The sequence below is a fragment of the Capra hircus genome, chromosome 27 (assembly GCF_001704415.2).
Source record: "Capra hircus breed San Clemente chromosome 27, ASM170441v1, whole genome shotgun sequence".
Lineage (NCBI taxonomy): Eukaryota > Metazoa > Chordata > Mammalia > Artiodactyla > Bovidae > Capra > Capra hircus.
Window position 1 is genome coordinate 1,469,467 of NC_030834.1, and position 21,901 is coordinate 1,491,367.

Sequence of the window (21,901 nt, forward strand, 5' to 3'; positions counted from 1 at the left end):
CGCAAAACACAAGCCATAACTCTGTATTAGCATCAACGGATGTCAGTCTGCTCTCCTAAATTGCTATAATCTTCTAAAGGCTGCTAGCGCCCCCCGCCCCCGTCTCAGCACTTATCTCATTGCAGACCTGGAATCAGTTCTTGGACCAGCACATACAGGTCTGAGAACTGCACTTTGAGAAGCACTGAGTCATAAAACCCAATAGTCTGCTGGCAAAAAGTTCTCATTCCTTTGACGAAGAGTCATGAGAAACAGCCTTAACATTGTTCTTTGCCTTTGCGTTGGGAGGGTGTGGAGCTTCCCTCAAAAGACGTCTGAGAAGGCTGCTGGTTCATCTGCGCTCTGCCGTGAAAACGGATTTTCCCACCAATTTTGACCACAGAGTGGAATTCAGTGATTCTCAACCTTTAAGGGGCAAAGGAATCACATGCGGGAGGTTGTAAAAGATGTTCATTAGGGTCCCCACACCAGAGCCCAGAATTCAGAATTCAATAGGCGTCCTTATTATACAGAAATGCCTAATGTTCATCTTTAACATCTTTAGATGCTCTTATGTGATCAATATGATTACTCCCACTTCACAGATGAGAAAATGAGGACTGAGGGTTCTGCCAAAGATAAAATATTAGACCTAGAGCTCAGATCTCTTAAAGCCTAAATTTAGTAATTTTTTCTTACATGTGAAGATGGGTCTTGAGCCTTAAAATTGTTACCAGGATGGGAAGATTTTTTAAATTTGTTATCACTATAAGTAATTTATTCCCCTAACAATGATTGGCCATGTTCAACATGAATGTTTGTGAGGGTGACTGAAGCTCTAGATACTCCTTTTCATAACTGTCCATTCACAGCCAGGATGTTAATTAGGAAATAGTTTATTATCTTAGAGCTAAGCTTTCTGAGGAATTAAAGATTATTTAGTTAATTAGCTTGTAATGTATACTAAGGCTCTAACAATAGATTAAAGATAGTACAATAAGAAATGATACAAATGAACTTATTCACAAAACAGAAACAGACTCACAGACTTGGAAGACAAACTGTGGTCACCAAAGGGGGAAATGGGGGATAAATTAGGAGGTTGGCATTAACACACACACACTGTTATATATAAAACAGACAATCAATAAGACGCTACTGTAAGCAAAGGGAACTCTGCTCAATATTCTGTAAAAACCAACATGGGAAAAGTATCTGCAAAAGAATAGATACATGTATGTGTGTATATATCTACACACACACACACACACACACACACACACACACACACACACGATGTGCTGTGCTTAGCCGCTCATTCATGTCCGACTCTTTGCGACCCCATGGACTGTAGACAGCCAGGCTCCTCTCCAGGCAAGAACACTGGAGTGGGTTGCCATGCCCTCCTCCAGGGTATCTTCCCACCCCAGGGATCAAACCAAGGTCTCCCACATTGCAGGTGCATTCTTTACCATCTGAGCTACCAGTGAAGTATATATATATATATATATATATATATATAAAATCAGGGCAAGTTATTTTACCCCAAGGTCCTGGGTTTCCCAACCAACGTCATCCGGGTAACACCTTTAAGATGTAAGGCCCTTATGAAATTGGATTTTTTTAAAGGTGGGTGTAAAATTGCATTCCTTAGCAGCCCTTATTGCTTAATTTGTGATCAATAATTTTTTTTCATAAAAGCAATAGATTGTGCTTTATCTTCTTCCTTGGTTTATAGCAGTTATAGGGATCCCGCAGTGGCTCCAAATAGAAAACTTCTTTACAGCACGTGTGACCAGTGGTGGAGAGCCCCTCTCTCCCAGGGGTAGCCTTATTTATTGTCATGGGAGACAGTTAAGTGAGAAGCTGGATTACAAGTCGTCAGAAACACTGTGGAGTGCCAGTGTAGGTAGGTAGACCAGATGGCTCTAAGAATCCTTTCTTGCTTGGGTGGCCACAACAGAGTATCACAAACTGGGTGTTCTTCAACAACAGAAGTGTATTATCTCACAGTTCTGAAGGTGAGAGGTCCAAAATCAAAGTGTGAGCAGGGCTGGGTCCATCTGAGGGCCGGGAGGCAGGATGTGCTCTGGGTCTCTTCTCAGCTTACAGAGAGTGTTCTTGTGTCTGTATGCATCTACTCTCTCTGCTTGCCTTGGGCCCCAATGTCCTCTTTCTATAAGGATACTAGTCATAATAAATTAGGGTACACCCTAATGACCTCATCTTCACAAATTATATCTTTAACGACCCTACTTCCAAGTACGATCGCATTTCCAAGGCACCATGGGTTATGAATGCTGGGGGTACACAATGCAACCCACAACGATCTGACTCAATGAGAAGCATCCATGTGAGAGAGAGGTCAGGGGCCTCAGTTTTCTCTTAGCTCTCCCACTCTTGTGCCATGAAACTGGGAATGCCTCCATCACTCTAGGCTTCTCTGTAAAATAAGTGATTTGCATCAGATACAAATTAACTCTAAAATGCTTCTTTCCATTTTAAAGTGTCTATACGTGTGGAACAGGAATCACCCAGGGAGTTTCTGGATGCTACAATAAACAAGGAGCTTAGACACTCTCTTTTCTGGGTCCTCGTGGTGACCCAGGATCACAGTTAGTATGAAATACAGACCAAGCAAATATGTCCCATATATACTTTTGCAAAAGTAAAGCTTCAATGGGCTGAGAAAGGAAAACAAAGGTATAATGTGTATCATGCCTCAATCTTTAGTGAGAGAAACATGCTCACACTTAAAAATATCACTGGAAGGACAGAGACAAAACCACTAACCATCCCTGACAAGAGAATGGAGGCCCGAGGGGAGGGCAGAGAGGGAAACTTGTTCTCATCACATCATGTTTGGAATAATAGGGAAATAGGTTTCTTGGTCAAAGAGTGCACAAGCATTAAAAAGGGAAAATATCTGTGCTGTCTGCAATTGTTTAGCCTTTTATTTTCAAGCCTGGATATTCTGTGTTTAAGTCATTTTGTGTTTGAGGGTCCTTATAAGCATTCTTGACTTTTACAATTTTTGGTTCACAGGAAGCGGTATGGCTCAAGCAAATATTATACAGCTATTTCAACACAAAGACATATAATGAAAGATTTAATAACCATGTATTTTTTAAGATGCCTTTGCTGTACAAATATGGCACACAATGCATAGAACTGGCTAGAAGTCTGCTACACTTGTCTTTAAAGGGCAAGGAACTTAGTAATCAATACTGTATTTACTACGGCATTTTTCATCTGCAAAATTTCCATACCTTCTACCAGTTGTGACTAAGAAAGGCAGGTTTATTTTTCTACCCATAATTTCACCTTGGCTCCCTACCTAATTTACCGAGAGCAGCTGTTGTAAAAACTTCTTAGAAACAGTTACTAATGTGTAAACTGAATTCAGTTGATATCTCTCCGGACCAAACAAACAGAGGTGTGAGGAAGACTGTTTCTGCAACTCCCACACTGGCTGAGAGAGGAAGGCAACTCCGTAGCTGCAGCAGGAAGCAAGCTGCACAGGCGTGGGGGCAAGCACAAGTCAAGAATGATTTTTGAAAGGAAAGGAGACAAAATGTGCCAGTCAATATGGCAGCCCTCCCATTTTAAATATGGAGGAAATAAAGATCATGAAGGATTTATATCCAAAGGTTAAAAAAAAAAAACTTGAAATTTTCTATTTTGAGTTCTGTATTTTTGTCATTCACTTATAATATTATAAATGCATATTTAATCTGTAGAATAATCTCTATACATTAAAACACATTTGAAGCTGTCCTTTTAAAGTCCTAAAGTGCCTCACCAACATTGTATGGTGACAGCCCTTCTGGACTCACGTGAAGTTGTTGATGAGAAAAACAAAGGACTGATTTTAGCCTATATTCTGCAGGCAGTCACTCGGATTTTTTACACCACTGTCCTTTTCTACAACTGGAGTAAATAAACACGCAACCCAATATAAGACTGCGAATGCATATTAAGGGGATGGTTTGGTGCTGTGCCTCCTATGTTCCCTAATAATTGCTTAAATTAAAAACTTCTGTTATATAGACATGACCTAACGTATGAAGCAGTGAGCACTAAGACTTTCCAAAGTTTCACGTTGTCATGCTTCTTATCACACAACTGTGACGACTTTGCCTCCTCTATCAGTTATCTGCCATGCATTTTTCTGCCTGTCTACCGACCTAGCTACCTGTCTATGCATCCATCTACCCTCCACTCATTCACTCAAGAAATGTGTGTTGAGGGATACAGAACACAAACTTACGGCTGCCAAAGGGAAAGAGGGCTGTGGGAGGGATGAATCAGGGGTTGGAGACTAACAGGTACGCACCGTCATGTGTAAACTATACGACCAGCAAGGACCGACTGCACAGCACAGGGAACTGCAGTCAGTGCGTATCCTGTGCTAGACCATAGCGGAAAAGACTATGAGGAAGAATAGATATGTATACACACACGAGTCACTGTGTTGTACACCTGAAACTAGAAGAACACTGCACATCAACCATCCTTCCGTTAAAAACAGACGTGTACTGAGTCTCTGTGATGTTCCGAGCTCTGTACCTGAATGAACAAGATGAATATGGAGCTGACCTCAGACCCCAAATTCAACCTTAACCTTTACCATATAGCTTTTTAATAAAAATTAATTTGCTTACTTTAATTGGAGCGTGCCTGCTCTACAATACTGTGACGGTGTTTGCCACACATTGACATGAATCAGCCACAGGGGTACATGCGCCCCCTGTCCTGAAGCCCCTCCCACCTCCCTCCCCACCCCATCCCTCTGGGTTTTCCCAGAGCACCGGCTTTGGGTGCCATGCTTCATGCACTGAGCTCACGCTAGACATCTGTTTGCCATACGGTAGGGTAGTATTTGTTTCAGTTCTATTCTCTCAATACCGTGTAGCTTTTCTGCTCCTCTCCAAGTGACCTCTCCTCCCCTTGACCTCAGGTAGTATGTTCATTACTGATTTAATTACTGAGTTCTTTATAGAACATTTTAACTACTCTTCCCCACTTTCCCAGCAAAATGCTTGCACAGAGCTCATTGCCTAACGGGGTGCCTTATATCCAGATGTTTTACAACTTGCTGACAGAAGGGCGTTCTCAAGAGTGATAAATCAACTTGGTTGATGCCATAGTCACAAAGCCCATTCCCCCTCGTCTCCTCTTCCTCTTCTTCTCATCTTTGCTTTCATATTTCTAGGTCCACTAGGGTGTCAGACACACACTCAGTGCTTCATAAATGTGCAGAGTGAATCGGCGAGTAAGAAAAGTACTTCTTACCCCTCCTCTTACTCTGTCGCTCTTATTAGCACTATCCTATCCACAGATGCTTCCTTAAGAATTCATTTATTTTTGGCCGTGCCGCATGGCATGTGGCCTCTCAGTTCCCCAACCAGGGACTGAACCCGCACGCCCTGCATCAGAGGCACAGACTCTCCACCATGGGACCACCAGGGATATACCACCACCCAGGCTTTTGATGGAGCTATTTTGCAGAGGCCGATTTTTCAATCCATAGAATTTTTCCAGTGAGACTTGAACTTTTACAGAATGGAGAAATCATTCAATGAGTAAATGAATGAAACACTCACTCCTATATTTTTCTCGACAACAATTTTAAAATTGTAATGCACATAAAAGTTTAAAAATGTCATAGAAAATAGTTTTGCTTTTAACCAGTTGGGATACAAGCGATGATTTTACATACTTAGTCCATAATCAGTTTTTCATTACTGGCGGCTAGAACCAACATCCTGAACAATGTCTCCCTATAAGCAAGGCTCCAAGTACTTCTGGGAGCTACAAACACAACCATAAAAGGATCATGTGAGGTAGAGCTGTGGCTACCGATACCTTCAAGGGTCCCCAAAGCCCAGCAGACAAATACAAGGAAGCAAGTTCCAGAATAGCAGAGACTTGGCTCCTAGTTCTGCAGTTGAATCCTAAGGGCTCAGCACACAGTAGGCCCTCAATAAATACTTGTTGACTGAAAGAAGAAATACTCTGCAGGAGTGTTTAGTGCCTGTCTCGTGAGGCTCTCCTGATGGCTCAGTGGTAAAGAATCCAGCTGCCAGTGCAGGAGAGCTGGGTCAGATCCCTGGTCTGGGAAGACCCCGCATGCATGCAGCAGCTGAGCCTGAGTCCACAGCCACAGAGCCGGGGTCTCCAGAGCCCGGGGCCCCAACTTCTGAGGCCCAGGAGCCCTCCAGCCTGAGCTCTGTAACAAGAAAAGCCCGCAGCTAGAGAGCAGCCCTGCTCCCCTCCCCACGACCAGGAAAAGCCGAGGCAGCAGCAAAGGTGCAGCCCAGCCAACAAACAAACCAAGGGACGGAGAGGAGAGACCTGCCCGGCGCGTGGGGTCCCTCTCCTGACACCCCTCCCTCTGCCCACATAACTGCTCAGGCGCCATCCTTGAACTGCTAAGTCAGAATCCGCATGTGACACAAACCCCTTGATTCTTCCCAGGCCTCCCCAAACATGGGAAGCGTTCCTATAAAACACGTCAGTCCACTTTTCTGCCTCCAACGTATGAAACTTCCCAACCCAAAGTAACGCCATGTTCAAGTGCACAGGGCTAGTTGTTTGTAAGGTTACTACTGTTTTTGAGAAATGATGTCAGACGCTAGGATTTGATCTCTTTCTCTCTCACCCTCTTTTCCCCTTCCTTCCTTCCCAATTGTCCCCTGTCTGGCAATGAAACATTATGACCCAGAGGAAGAGCACAGAGGTAAACTTTCTGTGCTAATCTCTGTCTTCGACGTTCAGCAACGTGAAAGCCAGAGCACCCTCGGAGCAAACGCGGCGCCTCCTGCATTCGCACGCCTTTCTGCCTTCCTGCCCTCTGCGCGGCCTCCTCACCTTGCCCTGTGCATCTTCTGGAAGAGACAAGACTCGGTACTTGCTCAGTATCTGGCATGTGCAGGTCAAGCTTACCCATTTAATCTTTATGCCAACAAGAAGCCCGGTCTTGGGAGGGGAGCGCAGAGCCAGGTTCACCGTCAGCCCTCATCAACACATCCTCCACGCGCTGCACCTTTTTAATGACACTCTGAATGCTCGTTATTGTCATGACGACTGAGCAGAATATGAAGAAAGGGTGCTAGAGGAATGAGAATCAGAAAGGCAGCCCTGAAACCCTTAGAGAAAGTTGTCTGGGAACATAGTCATTTTTTAACGAGTTAGGTCCAATTGAAGGATACCCCAAGGTCTTACTTACTCAAGCCCATTCCTGGCTTCCGCCTCCAGCGTTTTAAAGCCCAGCTACCTCTCTGATAGCAAACCTAAGCGAGATTGAGTCACTCCTCTTTTATGGAATAGGACACTGGGCTCCAGGGCACTTAGCCTCTTGCTCGTTAATAGCTGGAACTTTCGCGTTTCAGGTTCCTCGGAGCCCTTTCCATTCTGCCGTCAGGGCACGTCTTCTGTCGGCAGCCCCGCACTGCCCCTCCTTCCGTGTGGTCCCCCGGCATCCTAAGGACAGGAAGCTCGAGGTTTACATTCCCACAGAGATCTGCTTGCGAAGTTCAGCCTAAGAGTCGCTAGAGATTTGGGATACACGTCTTTGGGATACCACATTAGCGATGCTGTCTTATCATCACATTCTGCTGCGTGGTACACGGTCTTTATTTGTTGAATTACGGATGACAGTATCGATCACTTGAGCAAGATCAGTGCTGCCTGCTAGGTGTCTCCACTATAAAATTCCTTTTTTTCTTGTGGAAATATTCGGAGGCTATGTGAATACAATGTTCCCTATTGTGCCTCATCTGCTTATGCTTGTCATCCATTGAGGTCTCTTGCTGGATAAGCTGCAGAATGGTAATTTTTTGGTTTCATTTTCCTCTGTTTATTCACTGCATTCTATTGTAAGTAAAAGCTTTACCTTCTCTCTGTTTATATCTATGTGGAATAATAGAGTAACAGTTCATTCAATGGGTTATTATCTATGGTTATCTTTTAAAAAATCCAAAGTCATGGGATTTGGATGAAAGTGACTGGGATTACCAGGCATCCTGTATTTCTGCAACTTCCTAACTCCATGAAAACAAGCTGAAAAACCAAGAGCCAGCAACAGCCTGCTCTGACCTTTGTTTGCCCGGCACCTCCAAATGTTTTGTAAGCCTCTAAATCCTTCTATTAATTCCCTTCCTGTTTGCACGCCAAGAATAGTTTCCATTTTTCTCACCAAACCTTCACTAAGACAACCTTTCACTCCTGCCATTGAGTGGCCATTCTGTACTTCACATCATTCTCTACAAAAGCACCTGCATTTACAAATGTTTCTTTATTTGTCCAGCTTCTCCTTTATAAATTATTTCATGGCAGAGGTCACAACACAAATTTTGTTATCCCTATTCCTAGCATATAATAGCAGAGAAGGCAATGGCACCCCACTCTAGTACTCTTGCCTGGAAAATCCCATGGATGGAGGAGCCTGGTGGGCTGCAGTCCATGGGGTCGCTGAGAGTTGGACAGGACTCAGTGACTTCACTTTCACTTTTCACTTTCATGCATTGGAGAAGGAAATGGCAACCCATTCCAGTGTTCTTGCCTGGAGGATCCCAGGAGCAGGGGAGCCTGGTGGGCTGCCGTCTATGGGGTTGCACAGAGTTGCACATGACTGAAGTGACTTAGCAGCAGCAGCAGCACATAATAGATGCCTGATAACTCTAGCAGTTGACTGAATGGACCATGTTCATACTACGTAGGAAAGAAATATTTCTTTCCTACCAATAAATAGCATTAACCTATTTCCAGGATTGGTTCCTCTCAAGAAATGCAGGTGCAGAAAGGGATCACTGAGATAAGAGTGGCCCTAAGCATTGAGACTCCATTGTCTAAGGAGACGGAGGGACAGAGTAGGGGTACGAGGAAAAGTCAAGGAGTCTTTTCTTGTCTGAAAGCCGCTGGCTGCAACGACCCAGGTCAAGGAAGCAGCGTCTGTTGCCATCCCTCAGAAGCTGGCTGTTGGGAGATTAAGGGGTCCCAGCGGCTTTGCTGAATGTCCTTCTATGCATCCGCAGCTCAGCTGCCATCCTACACCCATTGTTTCTTTCTCTCCTAACTGCACTTCTTTTTCCCCAGATGTTTCATGATTCTTTCTGACTCATATCCGAACTCAAAAAGGTCAGAGGAAAGAAGGCCGTGAGGCCGCAGACAGGCAGCGGCACTGGGGCACGTCTGGTGAGAGGGGCCACTGAAGTCCCATACGTTTGTGCGTCCACAGTTGAGAACTGGGGCCCCCAAAACCATGCTCATCAGGGGCTCACCATCCCACACTCATCTATGCAGACCTGTCACTTGATGAACAGAGGAACCCTCCCACCAAAAGCTGGGTAGATACTCTGTTAGATTCCAGAACCTTGGCACATTCTGAAACAATTAAATTTCATTTCCCTACAGATTCATGGAATGAGCTTTTGAACCAAAAATAAAATCACCTTACAGCAATGAAATGGTATAGTTAATATACCCTGAATTTGTGGGCTGAGATTTTCACACCTGCTACAAAATCAAGAACTCTGGGTGTTACTCAGAGATGCTCTATACATCTGGGAATTATAGGATACGGGGCTGTAATTCTCAGCCCAGAACTACAGGATATGGGGCTTTGCAATGTTCCAGTCAGCTGGAAACACAGACTGACTTAATCTTGGACTGGCTGTGACTTAGTCAGCACTAGAAGGAAATAACCAATAGGTATAGCAACATAGGGTCTCTTGGTTTAACTGGGGAAAACACCAACACACATCCAAATCAATCACATAGGAAAAGGAATCAAGTAAAACTTTGGCAATCCATTACTTTATGAACTTCCACATTCAAAATAAGAAGGCTACTTATGAGCATAATACCTGTCACTCAAACAGTGCTTATCATAGGCTGGGCCCCATTCTAAATGATTTAACCCACATAATCATGACCACATGCCTAAGAAGTAGGTTAATTATTAGTCCCATTTTACAAACAAGGACACTGAGATACATAGCGATTATGTGACTTAGCCAAGGCCATGATGATGGTGAGGAGCAGTTCTAAGACTTGAACCCAGGCATCTAGCTCAGAAGCCAACTGGACCACCACACAAGGCTGTCTTTGTCCACAAAAGCTCAAGTATTTTGAACATTACAAACCAAAGGAAGAGATCATCAGGGCCACTCCCTCTGTTTTAAAGATGAGGAAACAGCAGCAAAGAGGATAAAGAGATTTGCTCAGTGTCCTATAGCTCAATATATCACTCATCTTTGTTTAATGACAAAGAACACTCACTGTCAATCAAATTAGTTGTTTTGCTTTTAATGGTTCCCATAGGGCAAATCAAAAGTTTAAAACCCAGTCTTTCACAACCCTGCAGGAACTGTACACCGGCTTCTCCAAAGCTGTGAGAGACAGGAGGCCAAGTGGTCTCGGAGGCCTGGAAAAGCACCTGATGGATCATCTCCAGGGTCTGGGAAGCAAGATGATGCCAAGAAGCCACTTAACAGCGGAGCAGGCAGGCTGTTCAGAGAGACGGAGCCCAGGACTTCAGTGTGGTCGTTCAACGACCAACAAATCTGATTCTGAGCCAGGTCTTTCTCTACTTTTATTGAAATACCTAGAATTAGAAACCTTTACTTTGGAAATGTGATCCTTATGCTGCTCTATTTATGTTTCATCCATTTCAAAACAAGACTCCTATGGAAAACTCTTCATGTTTGCCAAAGCAAAGCAACCACTGTGACCCTCAGTGTCCTTCAGTAAAGGTGAACACACACCTGCACCATCTCCGCGGCAGGTCCAAAGTCCCTGTGATGAAGCAAAATTAAAGTACAAGAGACCCACTTCTGTCTCCTCAAGGAGAATGACCTGATTGTAGACAGACTGTTTTTTCTTTTTAATCCATCATGAAGGTTAGATGTTGCAACAAGAAGTCTGTATTCTTTAGCTCACTGGGCCTTCAGAGATCTTACATCTTAATCCCCTCGGCCTTGGTTGTGTTGACAAGTTCTGTCATTGATAAACTCAGACCTGTGTTATAACAACTGTTGAAAAACTGAGTCAGATATTAGAAAACAATGTCATTTACTGGCTTCTAACCTTTCCAACCCTTATTTCTATTTTTATCCTAAGAATATTCTCAGTGCTTGTACAAAAAAAAAAAAGGATGATGATGCATACGAGGAATCTGTCAACTTTTAAAGACAAGAACAAGAGTGAAAACAGAGGCAAGTAAGTATTGCACTGGTGTTGAGAAAGCTGTTGACAAAGCTCCCAAAACACGGTCATTTAAGAAAGACTCAAGTTGAGGATCTGTGTCTAAGAAGAAAGAAAAAAAAAATGAAAATTCTTTCTACCAGAACCCTAACTGCTTTTAACTTAAGAGGGAGAATGTGCTTTATCCATAGAATGTATCTCTAGTGTGACGATCCGCATCCTCTTCATGAAATTAGAAAAGAAGTAACAGATTTGAAAATCAGAGTAGAAGGCCCAGAGAGAAGAAACACGTTTAAGTTTTCAGACATCGACCTGAATCCGAATGCTCTCTAACACATTCATTACCTTTCAGTTAAACTGAGCTTGGCATGGAAAAGAAACTAATCAAATGTCTAGTGTTGCCCAGAAAGACAGTAAACGGGAGGCACAGATTCAGGACCCACCCCATCAGATGCAAGCTCTGCTCCTCTTTCCTGAAGGAGGCTGGCTCTGGAGACCTCACACAACCAGGCAGACAACTAAACTCGGCGTCCTTTCGGCCTAGCTACGGAGTAAAGTGCAGAGTAGGAGGGACGCTTTCCAGGGCCAACCACCCTGGCCCAGGCAGATGGCGCGGGACTTACCGCATTAAAATTGGGGAAGAGGTTGACTGCGGCCGCCGTGTCGAGAGGAAATGGGAGGAACGGCTTAATGTCCAGCGACGGTTGCAGAGGCGGGGCTGGCGGCCGGACCAGGGCTGGGAGGGCCGGGCTCTGGCACGTGCCACCTGCAGAGAGGAGAAGAGAGGGCATGGTCAGGGACCTGGAGCACAGGGGACACACAGCACAGGCACCCAGGCTTCTTCTGAGACCAGAATGCCAGCTTTCCGGGCCACTGGAGAAAGCAAGACGCAGAGCGAGCTGACCCCAAAGCCGCCACCCAGCAGATGCACCGGTGAGCAGAGGGAGCACCCTAGCTGCTCCTGGCCCTCTTGGATCAGGACTGTCTGCCTACGTAAGTAATTGTTACCATTTCAAACATCTCATAGCCCGCAGTCCATTCTTCTTTTTCTGCCTTGAGCTCTGGATTGAGTCAACAGCAAACCTGTAACTAAGATCCCTTGATTCAAAGGCAAAACCCCTTCGATGATCCCCTAACCCTCTTTGAAAATGAACTTTGGCTGAAAATATGCATCCAGTCTGAGTGATTCTTTTACAGAACTGCTCTTTTCCACCACGTCCCAAACTCTGGCAGCAAGATGACATGAGGCTGGCACAGGAAAGAGACTTAACCACAAACACGGGCAGCCGTACCTGATAGCCGTGGCGACTGGAGGGTTAAAACCAGCAAATCCAGCTACAAATCACGGGACCCCTGAGCTACGCAGCACCCCTGTGGCTTTAAAGAGTCAAGACTACCTGCCCCCTGCCTTCCCAGTCACAAGTAGGTGGAATATGGAAGGCCATCAAGGAGAAGGCAATGGACTGTGACGGCAACACAGACGCCTCCTTTGCACACCAGTGGGCAAAGGCTGTCCGCAGGGGACTCACACCTTTGCCCCCGTTCTAGGATTTCACTGCGTTCGGAAGCTGAAAGGAGCCTACCTCCCTGTTCTGTCTCTCATACGCTGGTAACGTTCCAAAACATCAATTTGTCGTTAATTAAAGGCTGTTTGAATCCTAGGAAACTGTTAGAATATGCCAGCGTTCTCCTAATCTGAGAGGCAGGCATCAGACTGTAAAAACCTACTGGGGAGGATCCAGAGACGCATCAGGAGAACAAAATGCACTGGGGAAGAATTCTAGGAGACAGAGAAGAGCAGAGAGGCTCCCGCTTGGGCCACTTCCTTGCCTGCCATCTTGCTTTTATTATTTTTTTTCCTTTACTCTCACAATCTGATTTTTTTTGTTTTACTTTATTTTACTTTACAGTACTGTATTGGTTTTGCCATACTTGATGTGAATCTGCCATGGGTGTACATGAGCTCCCAAACAACCTGGAATGAGATCCCATCCAACTTATCTTTACAGATCTTACCAGGTCAGCTGCACACAGACCACCCTCTTGCACCCCATCAGTCACCTGAACAAAGATGAACATTTAAAAAACGATTCCCCCATGCCAGATCCAACCCTATTGGACCGGAAGATCTACTAACAAGGTGGGTGACTAACATTCACAGCAGAGGCCATCAGCACAGGATTCAACTAACCATACCAAAAACACCATCAGGTCTCCTGGCTCCAGGTATAAAATCAGCCGGAGCCAAATTAACACAACCAGTATTTTTCCCACTCTTTCTTACTACCCTCTTGAAACGTTCTTCAATGACAAGGCCAACAACATCCAGTTTGAAACAACAAACCAATTAAAGTGAAAAATAGTAAAGAGTCAGGAAATAGAGGGCTGATGTTAAAACAGAGGGAGATAGAAGCAAAATACAGCACGTCACAGTCAGCAGAGCACACTATGAACTGACTTTATTGTCCAGCTGGCGATATAGAGAGGGTGTCCACAAAACGTCGGGGATTACAGCACGTTACAGTCACCAGAGCACAGTACAAACTGCCTTTATCATCCAGCTGGTGGTATAGAGAGGGCGTCCGCAAAACGTCAGGGATTACAGCACGTTACAGTCACCAAAGCACACTATGAACTGACTTCATTGTCCAGCTGGCGGTATAGAGAGGGCCATCCGCAAAACGTCGGGGATAGCAGCACGTTACAGTCACCAGAGCACACTATAAACTGCCTTTATTGTCCAGCTGGTGGTATAGAGAGGGCATCCATAAAACGTCGGGGATAGGCCTGTCATGAGTTTAGTACTGCTACCAATTTCTCCTTTGATCAAAAGTTAAAGAACCAAAATAAAATTTTGGTTGGTGCCTCTTTAGAAAACTCAGAAGTAAAATAAGTTTGGGTTGAAATCTGGGGTGCATTTTAACATGTCCATAAATAATAGTGAGCTTTAAACATATCATTTTAAATTATTATTATCTGTGTCAGAATCACACTTTGCCAAAGGTATTCATTCATGTATATCCATTACCTTGTTTGACCCTAAAATCTCAGAAGTCAGGTAATGGATAGCATAATATCATGGAGAGAATAAATAAGCTGATCAACTCTTTAGCTGCTTATGCTGCTTCCACACAAACATTTCATTCTTCTAATTATAAGAATGCAGTTTAGCAGGAACATATTCTGAAATTATTTCCTTTACGAGTTCCCCTTTGGTTCAGGAGAGTCAAAGAGGTTCTGGAAAACCTCAGGCTTCTTTTTTTATCCACCACGCTGAGAGGAACAAAGAATAAATATACACTGATTCTACCGATAGGGAAAATTAATTCCTCCAGAAATATACCTCTCTTCCTCTGAGATATGGGTTTCATTTGCACTTTATTATACAGACAGTTCAGGGCCCTCTCCTAAGGTTGCAACTGGGGCTTCCTACGTAGGGGATAAGAAGACATCGAGGAAGAGTCGTAACATTGGAGGGGAGCTGCTGATACTATCTGAGTTCAGCCCTCTCTACCTAATAGAAGAGAGAAAAGTGAAAGATCACTGGAAAACAGAGAACATGGCGTGACCGTACATTCTTCAGCCACTTGCCATGCAAACTCAGGTGGGGTGGACGACAGAGGACGAGACTGTTGGATGGCATCACCAACTCAATGGACATGGGTTTGGGTGGGCTCCGGCAGTTGGTGATGGACAGGGAGGCCTGGCGTGCTGCGGTTCATGGGGTCGCAAAGAGTCGGACACGACTGAGCAACTGAACTGACTATAATATTAATATTGAGGCCCCAAATTAAGACTGTCTCTTAAAAATTGTCTATGACTGACATTTCTGCTCATTTTATCCTATAAAATTAGGATATATTCTGCAAATATTTTGCTTGTTGCAATCTATATATGCTCAGCAGTAAGAATACTATTGGAAAATAGTATGAAGTTAAAACTGGCAAACATAACATGTTTCCTGTAAAGCAGATTAAAATGCGCTCCTTGAGAAAACAGCTATTTCATTCTTTCATTTTTTAAAAGAATTTATCACATTTAGGGCATGAATGTATGTTCACCGTTATTTTCTTACTATAAAATTATCTTGACGATAATAAGCATCTGGGCGCATATGAATGTGTAGGCAGGACTGCAGGTAACAAAGAGTCGCTGTGTTGTTACCATTTACCACAGTGTTGCTTCTTTGGTCCGAACGTCACTTCTGGAAATACTGATGCTCTTACTTTGAGAAAAGCACTTTGAAGCCTCCATGGGTTGGGAACAGAAAAAACACAAATGCATGCCCTCTGTATGGAAAACTCTATGGTACGACTTCTAGCATCACGTATTTCATACCCTATGCAGTTTTAACTTACATAGCTTTAAAAAATCAAGCCTTAACAGAATATTCATATTTCAGAGCAGTTAATATCTCTCCATTCCAAATTTCTTTACATCCCATTATATTCAATAAACTAAAAAACATTCATTAAGCAAACATCAGTTATTAGACCTATACTGAGCAAGGTGTTGAATAACGAAGGTAAATAAGGTGAACACGATGAAGCAAGCAATCTAAGCTCGTAAGACTCCTCTCTACCCCTTCTTGAGGTTTGGTTCTGACAGCCTAGACTCACACTTGGAATTCAGAATTGGATTATAGAGCAAACATATACTATGGAGCATGCTTTGGTCCATTCACAAGACAGCTAGCTCTGTATTCACAAAAGTGCAAATCTGTGAACTCAAAAAAATACCTATAAACAAACCGGTTTGTTTATAGGACATTTGTTAATAGAGATTATCTGAGAAAATAAGACATTATACACTTCAGCAATTTGCAGTTTTGAAAACCTAATTAAAATGCCAATTTGGAAGTATTCATTTTAATAATTTATACAGACAAATAGGAATTCTAAACCACTGGCTGTCAGCTGAAGCATAATATTAGAGAAAATGTAGGTAAAGTGCCTAGCAGAGAGCCTGACCAGGTGGTGCTAAGTGAGGCGGGTGTTTTTAATGAACCCAATAAATTCCAAAGGGATGTTCAGGTTGGTGCAGATACATATCTGGGCCCCTGGAGGAGGTCAATCAAGGCCACTCTAAAGGCACCTGCCTTTTCTGCACTTGGTTGATTCTGGCCCCTGCAGAAGGAGAGACTTCACAGTTAAGAGGTTACCTTGTACATCAACATTTTGAAATATTCCTTGAGAGTAGAATAGTGTTCTTTCCATAATATAACACTTCTAACCTTGAACTTCTGCACTTGGTCCATTCATGGTTCATGAATCAGTCAGACGTCCTGTCTCACAGCTTAACCTACTACTTAATCACTCATTTCCCCAAATGGCAAAGCCAAAGTTAAAAATGGTCAGGGGTTGCTGCTGTTGAATATTCACGGCTGTGTGCGCTGTAGAACTGTGAATCGTTGAAAAACAATATAATATATAATATTCATTGTTAAAATACATTATTATCACACACGCACATGCATATACAATACTTGTATTTATAGAAAGCAGAAGAAATCACTGATTTCTTGATGGGAGAAATAGTTTCTAGCATATCTTTTTCTTTCAGATAAATTTAACTATATATATATATATATGTACACATACGTATATGTATATGTATACATATGCTTGTGTGCTGTGCTAAGTTGCTTCAGTCATGTCCAGTTGTTTGTGACCCCATGGACTATAGCCCGCCAGGCTCCTCTGTCCATGGGATTCTCCAGGTAAGAACACTGAAGTGGGCTGCCACGCCCTCCTCCAGGAGATCTTCCCGACCCAGGGACGGAACTTGCATCTCCTGCCTTGCAGGTAGATTCTTTACCCATGGAGCTACCTGGGAAGTCCAGATATATGCTTACCTATGCTGAAATATCAGAGAAGGCAATGGCACCCACTCTAGTACTCTTGCCTGGAAAATCCCATGGACGGAGGAGCCTGGTAGGCTGCAGTCCATGAGGTCGCTACAAGTCAGATACGACTGAGCAACTTCACTTTGACTTTTCACTTTCATGCATTGGAGAAGGAAATGGCAACCCACTCCAGTGTTCTTGCCTGGAGAATCCCAGGGACGAGGGAGCCTGGTGGGCTGCCATCTATGGGGTCGCACAGAGTTGGACACGACTGAAGTGACTTAGCAGCAGCATTCTGAAATATACACATATGTTTCAATAGCATCAACAGTGAGCCAGAGTTAAACTGCTAAACTGCTCCGAATATTTAATCTAGTAGGAAAACACTGAGAATGTTTGATACATCAAGTCGTAAGTAGTTACTTGCAATACTCTGACAGACGCGGCACATTACTGACATCCAATCCCAGCTACTCCAGCTTGAATTTGCCATGTGTGCTGAGGGAGGGAAGGGCAAGACAGGGTTTCTGGGGCCTACGTGATCGAGGACATAGAGAATTATATCTGATACTATGAACAGGAAGTAGAAAAGAAGGATGGATTTGGGGCATAAAAGCAAAACTTGACTTGACACAAAACAATGGCCATCAAATGCTGTTGCTGGTGAAACAGACCAGCCAGGGTGAAAGGGAGTGAATGCTGAGGAAAAAGCTAAATTTTACAAATCTGTTAAGTAGTTGGCATGTGCTAGGCCCTGCTATGGCCCTCCCTGGTGGCTCTGATGGTAAAGAATTCGCCTGCAATGCGGGAGACCTGAAGATTCCCTGAAGAAGGGAACAGCTACCCACTCTAGTATATACCCTTTATTCCTTTAAAATGCACAATAATTCTGCCAGGAATCTGTTATAATGCCGAATTTACAAACTCAAAAGTCAAAGCTATCGCCTAAAATACATTGCATCTAAAAATCACATGGGTAATAAATGGCATTCATCGTTATGCTGAGTAATCTTAACAAGTTTCAATGTACTGATACAAACAGCCTTTAAATTAAAACAACAAACACAAACAAAATGACAACAAAAAAAGAACACTATGAAGTCAGGTTTTTCCTACAAGGCAAGCCAGCCCCCTTGCAGCCAGAATGGAATGCACTAAATCGGAAGTCTTGTGAGACGATGTTATTACTGCTCAAAAAAACAAAAACAAAAACAAAAACAAACAAAAAAAAAACAAAAAAAAAAACCAGGAGTAGACTCATTCCTTGTATAGAAGATGATAAGGAACGTTCAGTATTTATTACCAATATTTGTCTACGTGGGAAAATGCTGATCCTGCCCTATCTTTGAGAAAGTCTCCAGAAACACATGGGCTTCATAGCAAATGTTTCAAAAGTCCTCCAGTTTGCATTCTTTAACATCTACTTGCCAAATCAGAAAAACAAATACATGCTTGTCACATTCCCTTGTGTGGCTGCCTCCCAAATACTCAAGGCTGCTGGCTGGGGATTACAATGGGCAGTCTGTTGTTGAGGTTATCTTTTCTCCTTAGCTAGAAAAGCTTTATGTTTACCATATTCTCTTCAACGTCAGTGATCCAAACTCCCATTCAGTTCCCATCTTTGTTTAAACGTTGTTCCCAACAGAATGATACAATTAGAAATGAATTTGGAGATAAAACTGAATTTGGTGTGACTCGGTCACAATTTTTCTTTCACGGCTTTCATTTTCCCTCTGTTCTGAATTGTTGATTCGCCTACTAATTGATCCAGCACCTTCTACCTGAGGATGAAGCTCCTTGTGGGTGTAAAGCGCGTTGCCCTTGGCAGGTCAGTTTGGATATTAAAGCAGGATCTGGCCCACAGGGGCAGTGGGCAGCACTGAGCTGTTCCTGCTGTGGGCCACTGCCCCAGCCCTTCTTCCCGTGACCACAGAGGGGAAGGAGGTAAGAAGGGAGTGAGTTACGGCAACTCTAACACTAACCTGGAAACCATGATGCAGAAACATTTGCCCAGGTTAACTGACTCACACTTTACCCATAAAAGAAAGCCCATGTGAGGGATCTGGTTTCCCTTGTTAAAGTCTTTATTTATTCATTTTGAGTCATGGAGTTTAAATATTCCAGGGCATCCAGTGGAATAGAACTCAGCCGTAAAAAGATGGAATAATCCTTTCCGTTTGCACGTACATGGATGGACCTAGAGATTATCATACTAAGCAAAGAAAGTCAGGGAAAGAAAAGCATATGACATCACTTCTATGCGGAGTCTCAAATATGACACAGATAAACCTATGTGCAAAAAGAAACAGCTCACAGACAGAGAACAGTCTTATGGTCCACAAGGGAAGAACAGTGAGAGGCATGGAGCGGAAGTCTGGGACCCAAACCAGCAGAGAATGGGTGAGCTCTCACAGAGCACAGGGAATCATGTCCATTGTAAGTCACAATGGGAAAGAATACGATTAAATAGATGTCCCAGTAAATTGTGGAAGAGAGCTCATTCCGGAAGAGAGCTAAGGGAAAAGGACTAAGCAATGTTTTCTCGGTCATCATCACTGAATACTGGCACCAAAATCAAAGTACTGCTCTCCGCTAGTTGCCACGGCTTTGCCAGAAGCCAAGCAGACTCTCTCACTTACTTGCCCCACTCTCATGACAGTTCCCGGAGCCTGCAAAGCACTACGATGATTCTAAGAGTACCAGAGTAAGGGCTCTTAGACATTTAACCTTATATGTGTCTCTGCACTTCAGCCCCTCTGCCAGACAGCACATGAGTCAGGACAAGGAACTTCTCTCAGGCGATCAAACATTTTTGCCTGGAAACTTCCTCTCAAGTCTGCAACAGTGAATGAAAAAATGTGAAATTTTTCCTCAAGAAGAACTCACAAGATTTAATTTCACAAAATCATTTGTAACTAATCAAAAAGGTGATCTAATCTGACATGTCCTGTATGGTAATCTTTAGCTGTGTGTGGTTAAGTGCAAACTAAATAAAATTAAATGTTCACTTTCTCAATCACATTTCAAGTGCTTGACAGCCACATGTGACCGAGGCTACCTCAATGAATAGAATATTGCAATTAAAAAAAAGGATGGACTTGGGAGGGATGTGGGAGGGGGTACAGGATGAAGGGGGAAAATGCATGCCTATGGCCAATTCATGTCGATGTAGAGCAAAGACCAACACAATATTGTAAAGTGATTATCCTCCAATTAAAATAAATTAATTAATTAAAAGAAGAAAAACATTTCCATCACTGCAGAGGGTTCCATCAAACTTTGTAGCTTCAATCCAAAATCAACAGTCCCCAATAAGGAATCATTTACAGACAAGGTGCCTGATACAGTCTGTTCCAGAAAGCACGGCTGATAGGAGAGAACACTCTGCTTTCCCCTGGGTCTGTCTCCTTTGGGGGACGGCCAGGAGAGCTTTCCCAGAGGCAGACTTGGCCACTGTTAGAAGGCAGACCCTGCTAGGATTGGGTCAGCAAGAATTAGTCCTCCATTCCTGGAGAAGACAATGGCCCGTCTAGGAATCTTTTGTGATCAATGATGATTATCCTCAAAGGAGAAGTTAATGTAAAAAATTTAATGCTGAAATCAGTATTAACGAGTTAAGGAGTGCCTTGCATAAAAATGACAACACTTCTGCAAACCAAAGATGCAAAAGGGCCAGTCCTGGGGCAAATGGTACTTTTTTAAATTCTGTTCATTCTTGAGAGTGCTACCAGGAAGCTGTATTTCACCAAAGTGGGTCACAATCTAGTCTCACTAATAGCCAAATGTTCAAAGCTAGCTAATGTAGGCAGTTAAACTTCCCTAGATACCTCTGAACCACCCTGAGGAGTAATTCTGTTCATAATAACCAGGCTTTAGTCATCTGACCTTTTAATGAGAAAAAAAGATGCCGTCATCTTGTGACATGGTCTTGTTTTGTATAATCTGGGCCTTGCAGTTGGGCCTTGGCCATGTGAACGTCTCTACGCCAGCACAGCTGGGCATACAGCTCACTCTTCCCCACACGATGATAAATATTCTTCTGCCTCCACGTTCTTTCCATTTGGAATTACTGTGATACATCCTTTGCTTCCTCTCCAAGCATTTGCCGATCTGTGTAGGCAATCAGTGCAAACCAAGGTATTCATGAGACATTTCCTGAGCTTCAATTGTTCAAGGTGGGTTTCCCAATACTAAAAAGGTAAGTTAGGTAAGCATCACGCAAATTAGAGAACACCTTTGTTCATCTTCCTAAAGTGTCTTCAAGATATAGACGGTGAGGGAGAGCAAGCCTAAGAGGAGAAGACAAGCTGGGAGTTTCGGCATCCTGAGGCTGAGGTGTGAGTGGAAGTGGGTCCTAGCACTGAGAAGACAGCCCTGTGCAGACTTCCTGCTGAGGGACCACTGGAGAGCCCTCACACAGGAACTGAAGTTACGGACGTGAACAAGATCTCCTTGGGAATGTGTAGAGCAGAGAGGTCAGCCTCCTGCACCTGGAGGCTCATCAGCCCATGGAAGGAGACCAGGCAGGATGGGAATACAAGATAGGGACAGGGAGAAAGACCCCCAGACGCAAGAGGAAGAGTATGCTTACAAAAGGAAACAGTAAGTGGTCAGCACAGCCGAAGGCTGCCCGCGGAAGGACCAATTAAGGTGTCAGCTTCAGTGAGACTTTATGTCATCAAGATTTTTCATGGTCTTTATCAGTTATCTGTTCTTCTTCTTGTTGTTGTTCAGCCACTAAGTCATGTCTGGCCTTTGAGACCCCAGGGACTGCAGCACACCAGGCTTCCCTGTTCTTCACCATCTCCCGGAGTTTACTCAAACTCATGTCCATTGAGTTGGTGATGCCAACCAACCAACTCATCTTTT

General features: G+C 43.6%; 1 protein-coding gene across 3 annotated transcripts in view; it reads right to left on the minus strand.

Annotated features, from left to right (window-relative positions):
• Positions 1–21,901, minus strand: part of ZNF385D (zinc finger protein 385D) — a 382,025-nt gene that overhangs the window by 279,135 nt on the left and 80,989 nt on the right. For all 3 annotated transcript variants that reach the window (XM_018042038.1, XM_018042037.1, XM_018042036.1), the window contains exon 2: positions 11,811–11,953. Coding sequence is in view for 2 of the 3 variants with exons in the window: in XM_018042037.1 (XP_017897526.1) it covers positions 11,811–11,953 (143 nt within the window). In the remaining variant the exon portion in view is untranslated. The remainder of the gene's footprint in view (positions 1–11,810; positions 11,954–21,901) is intronic.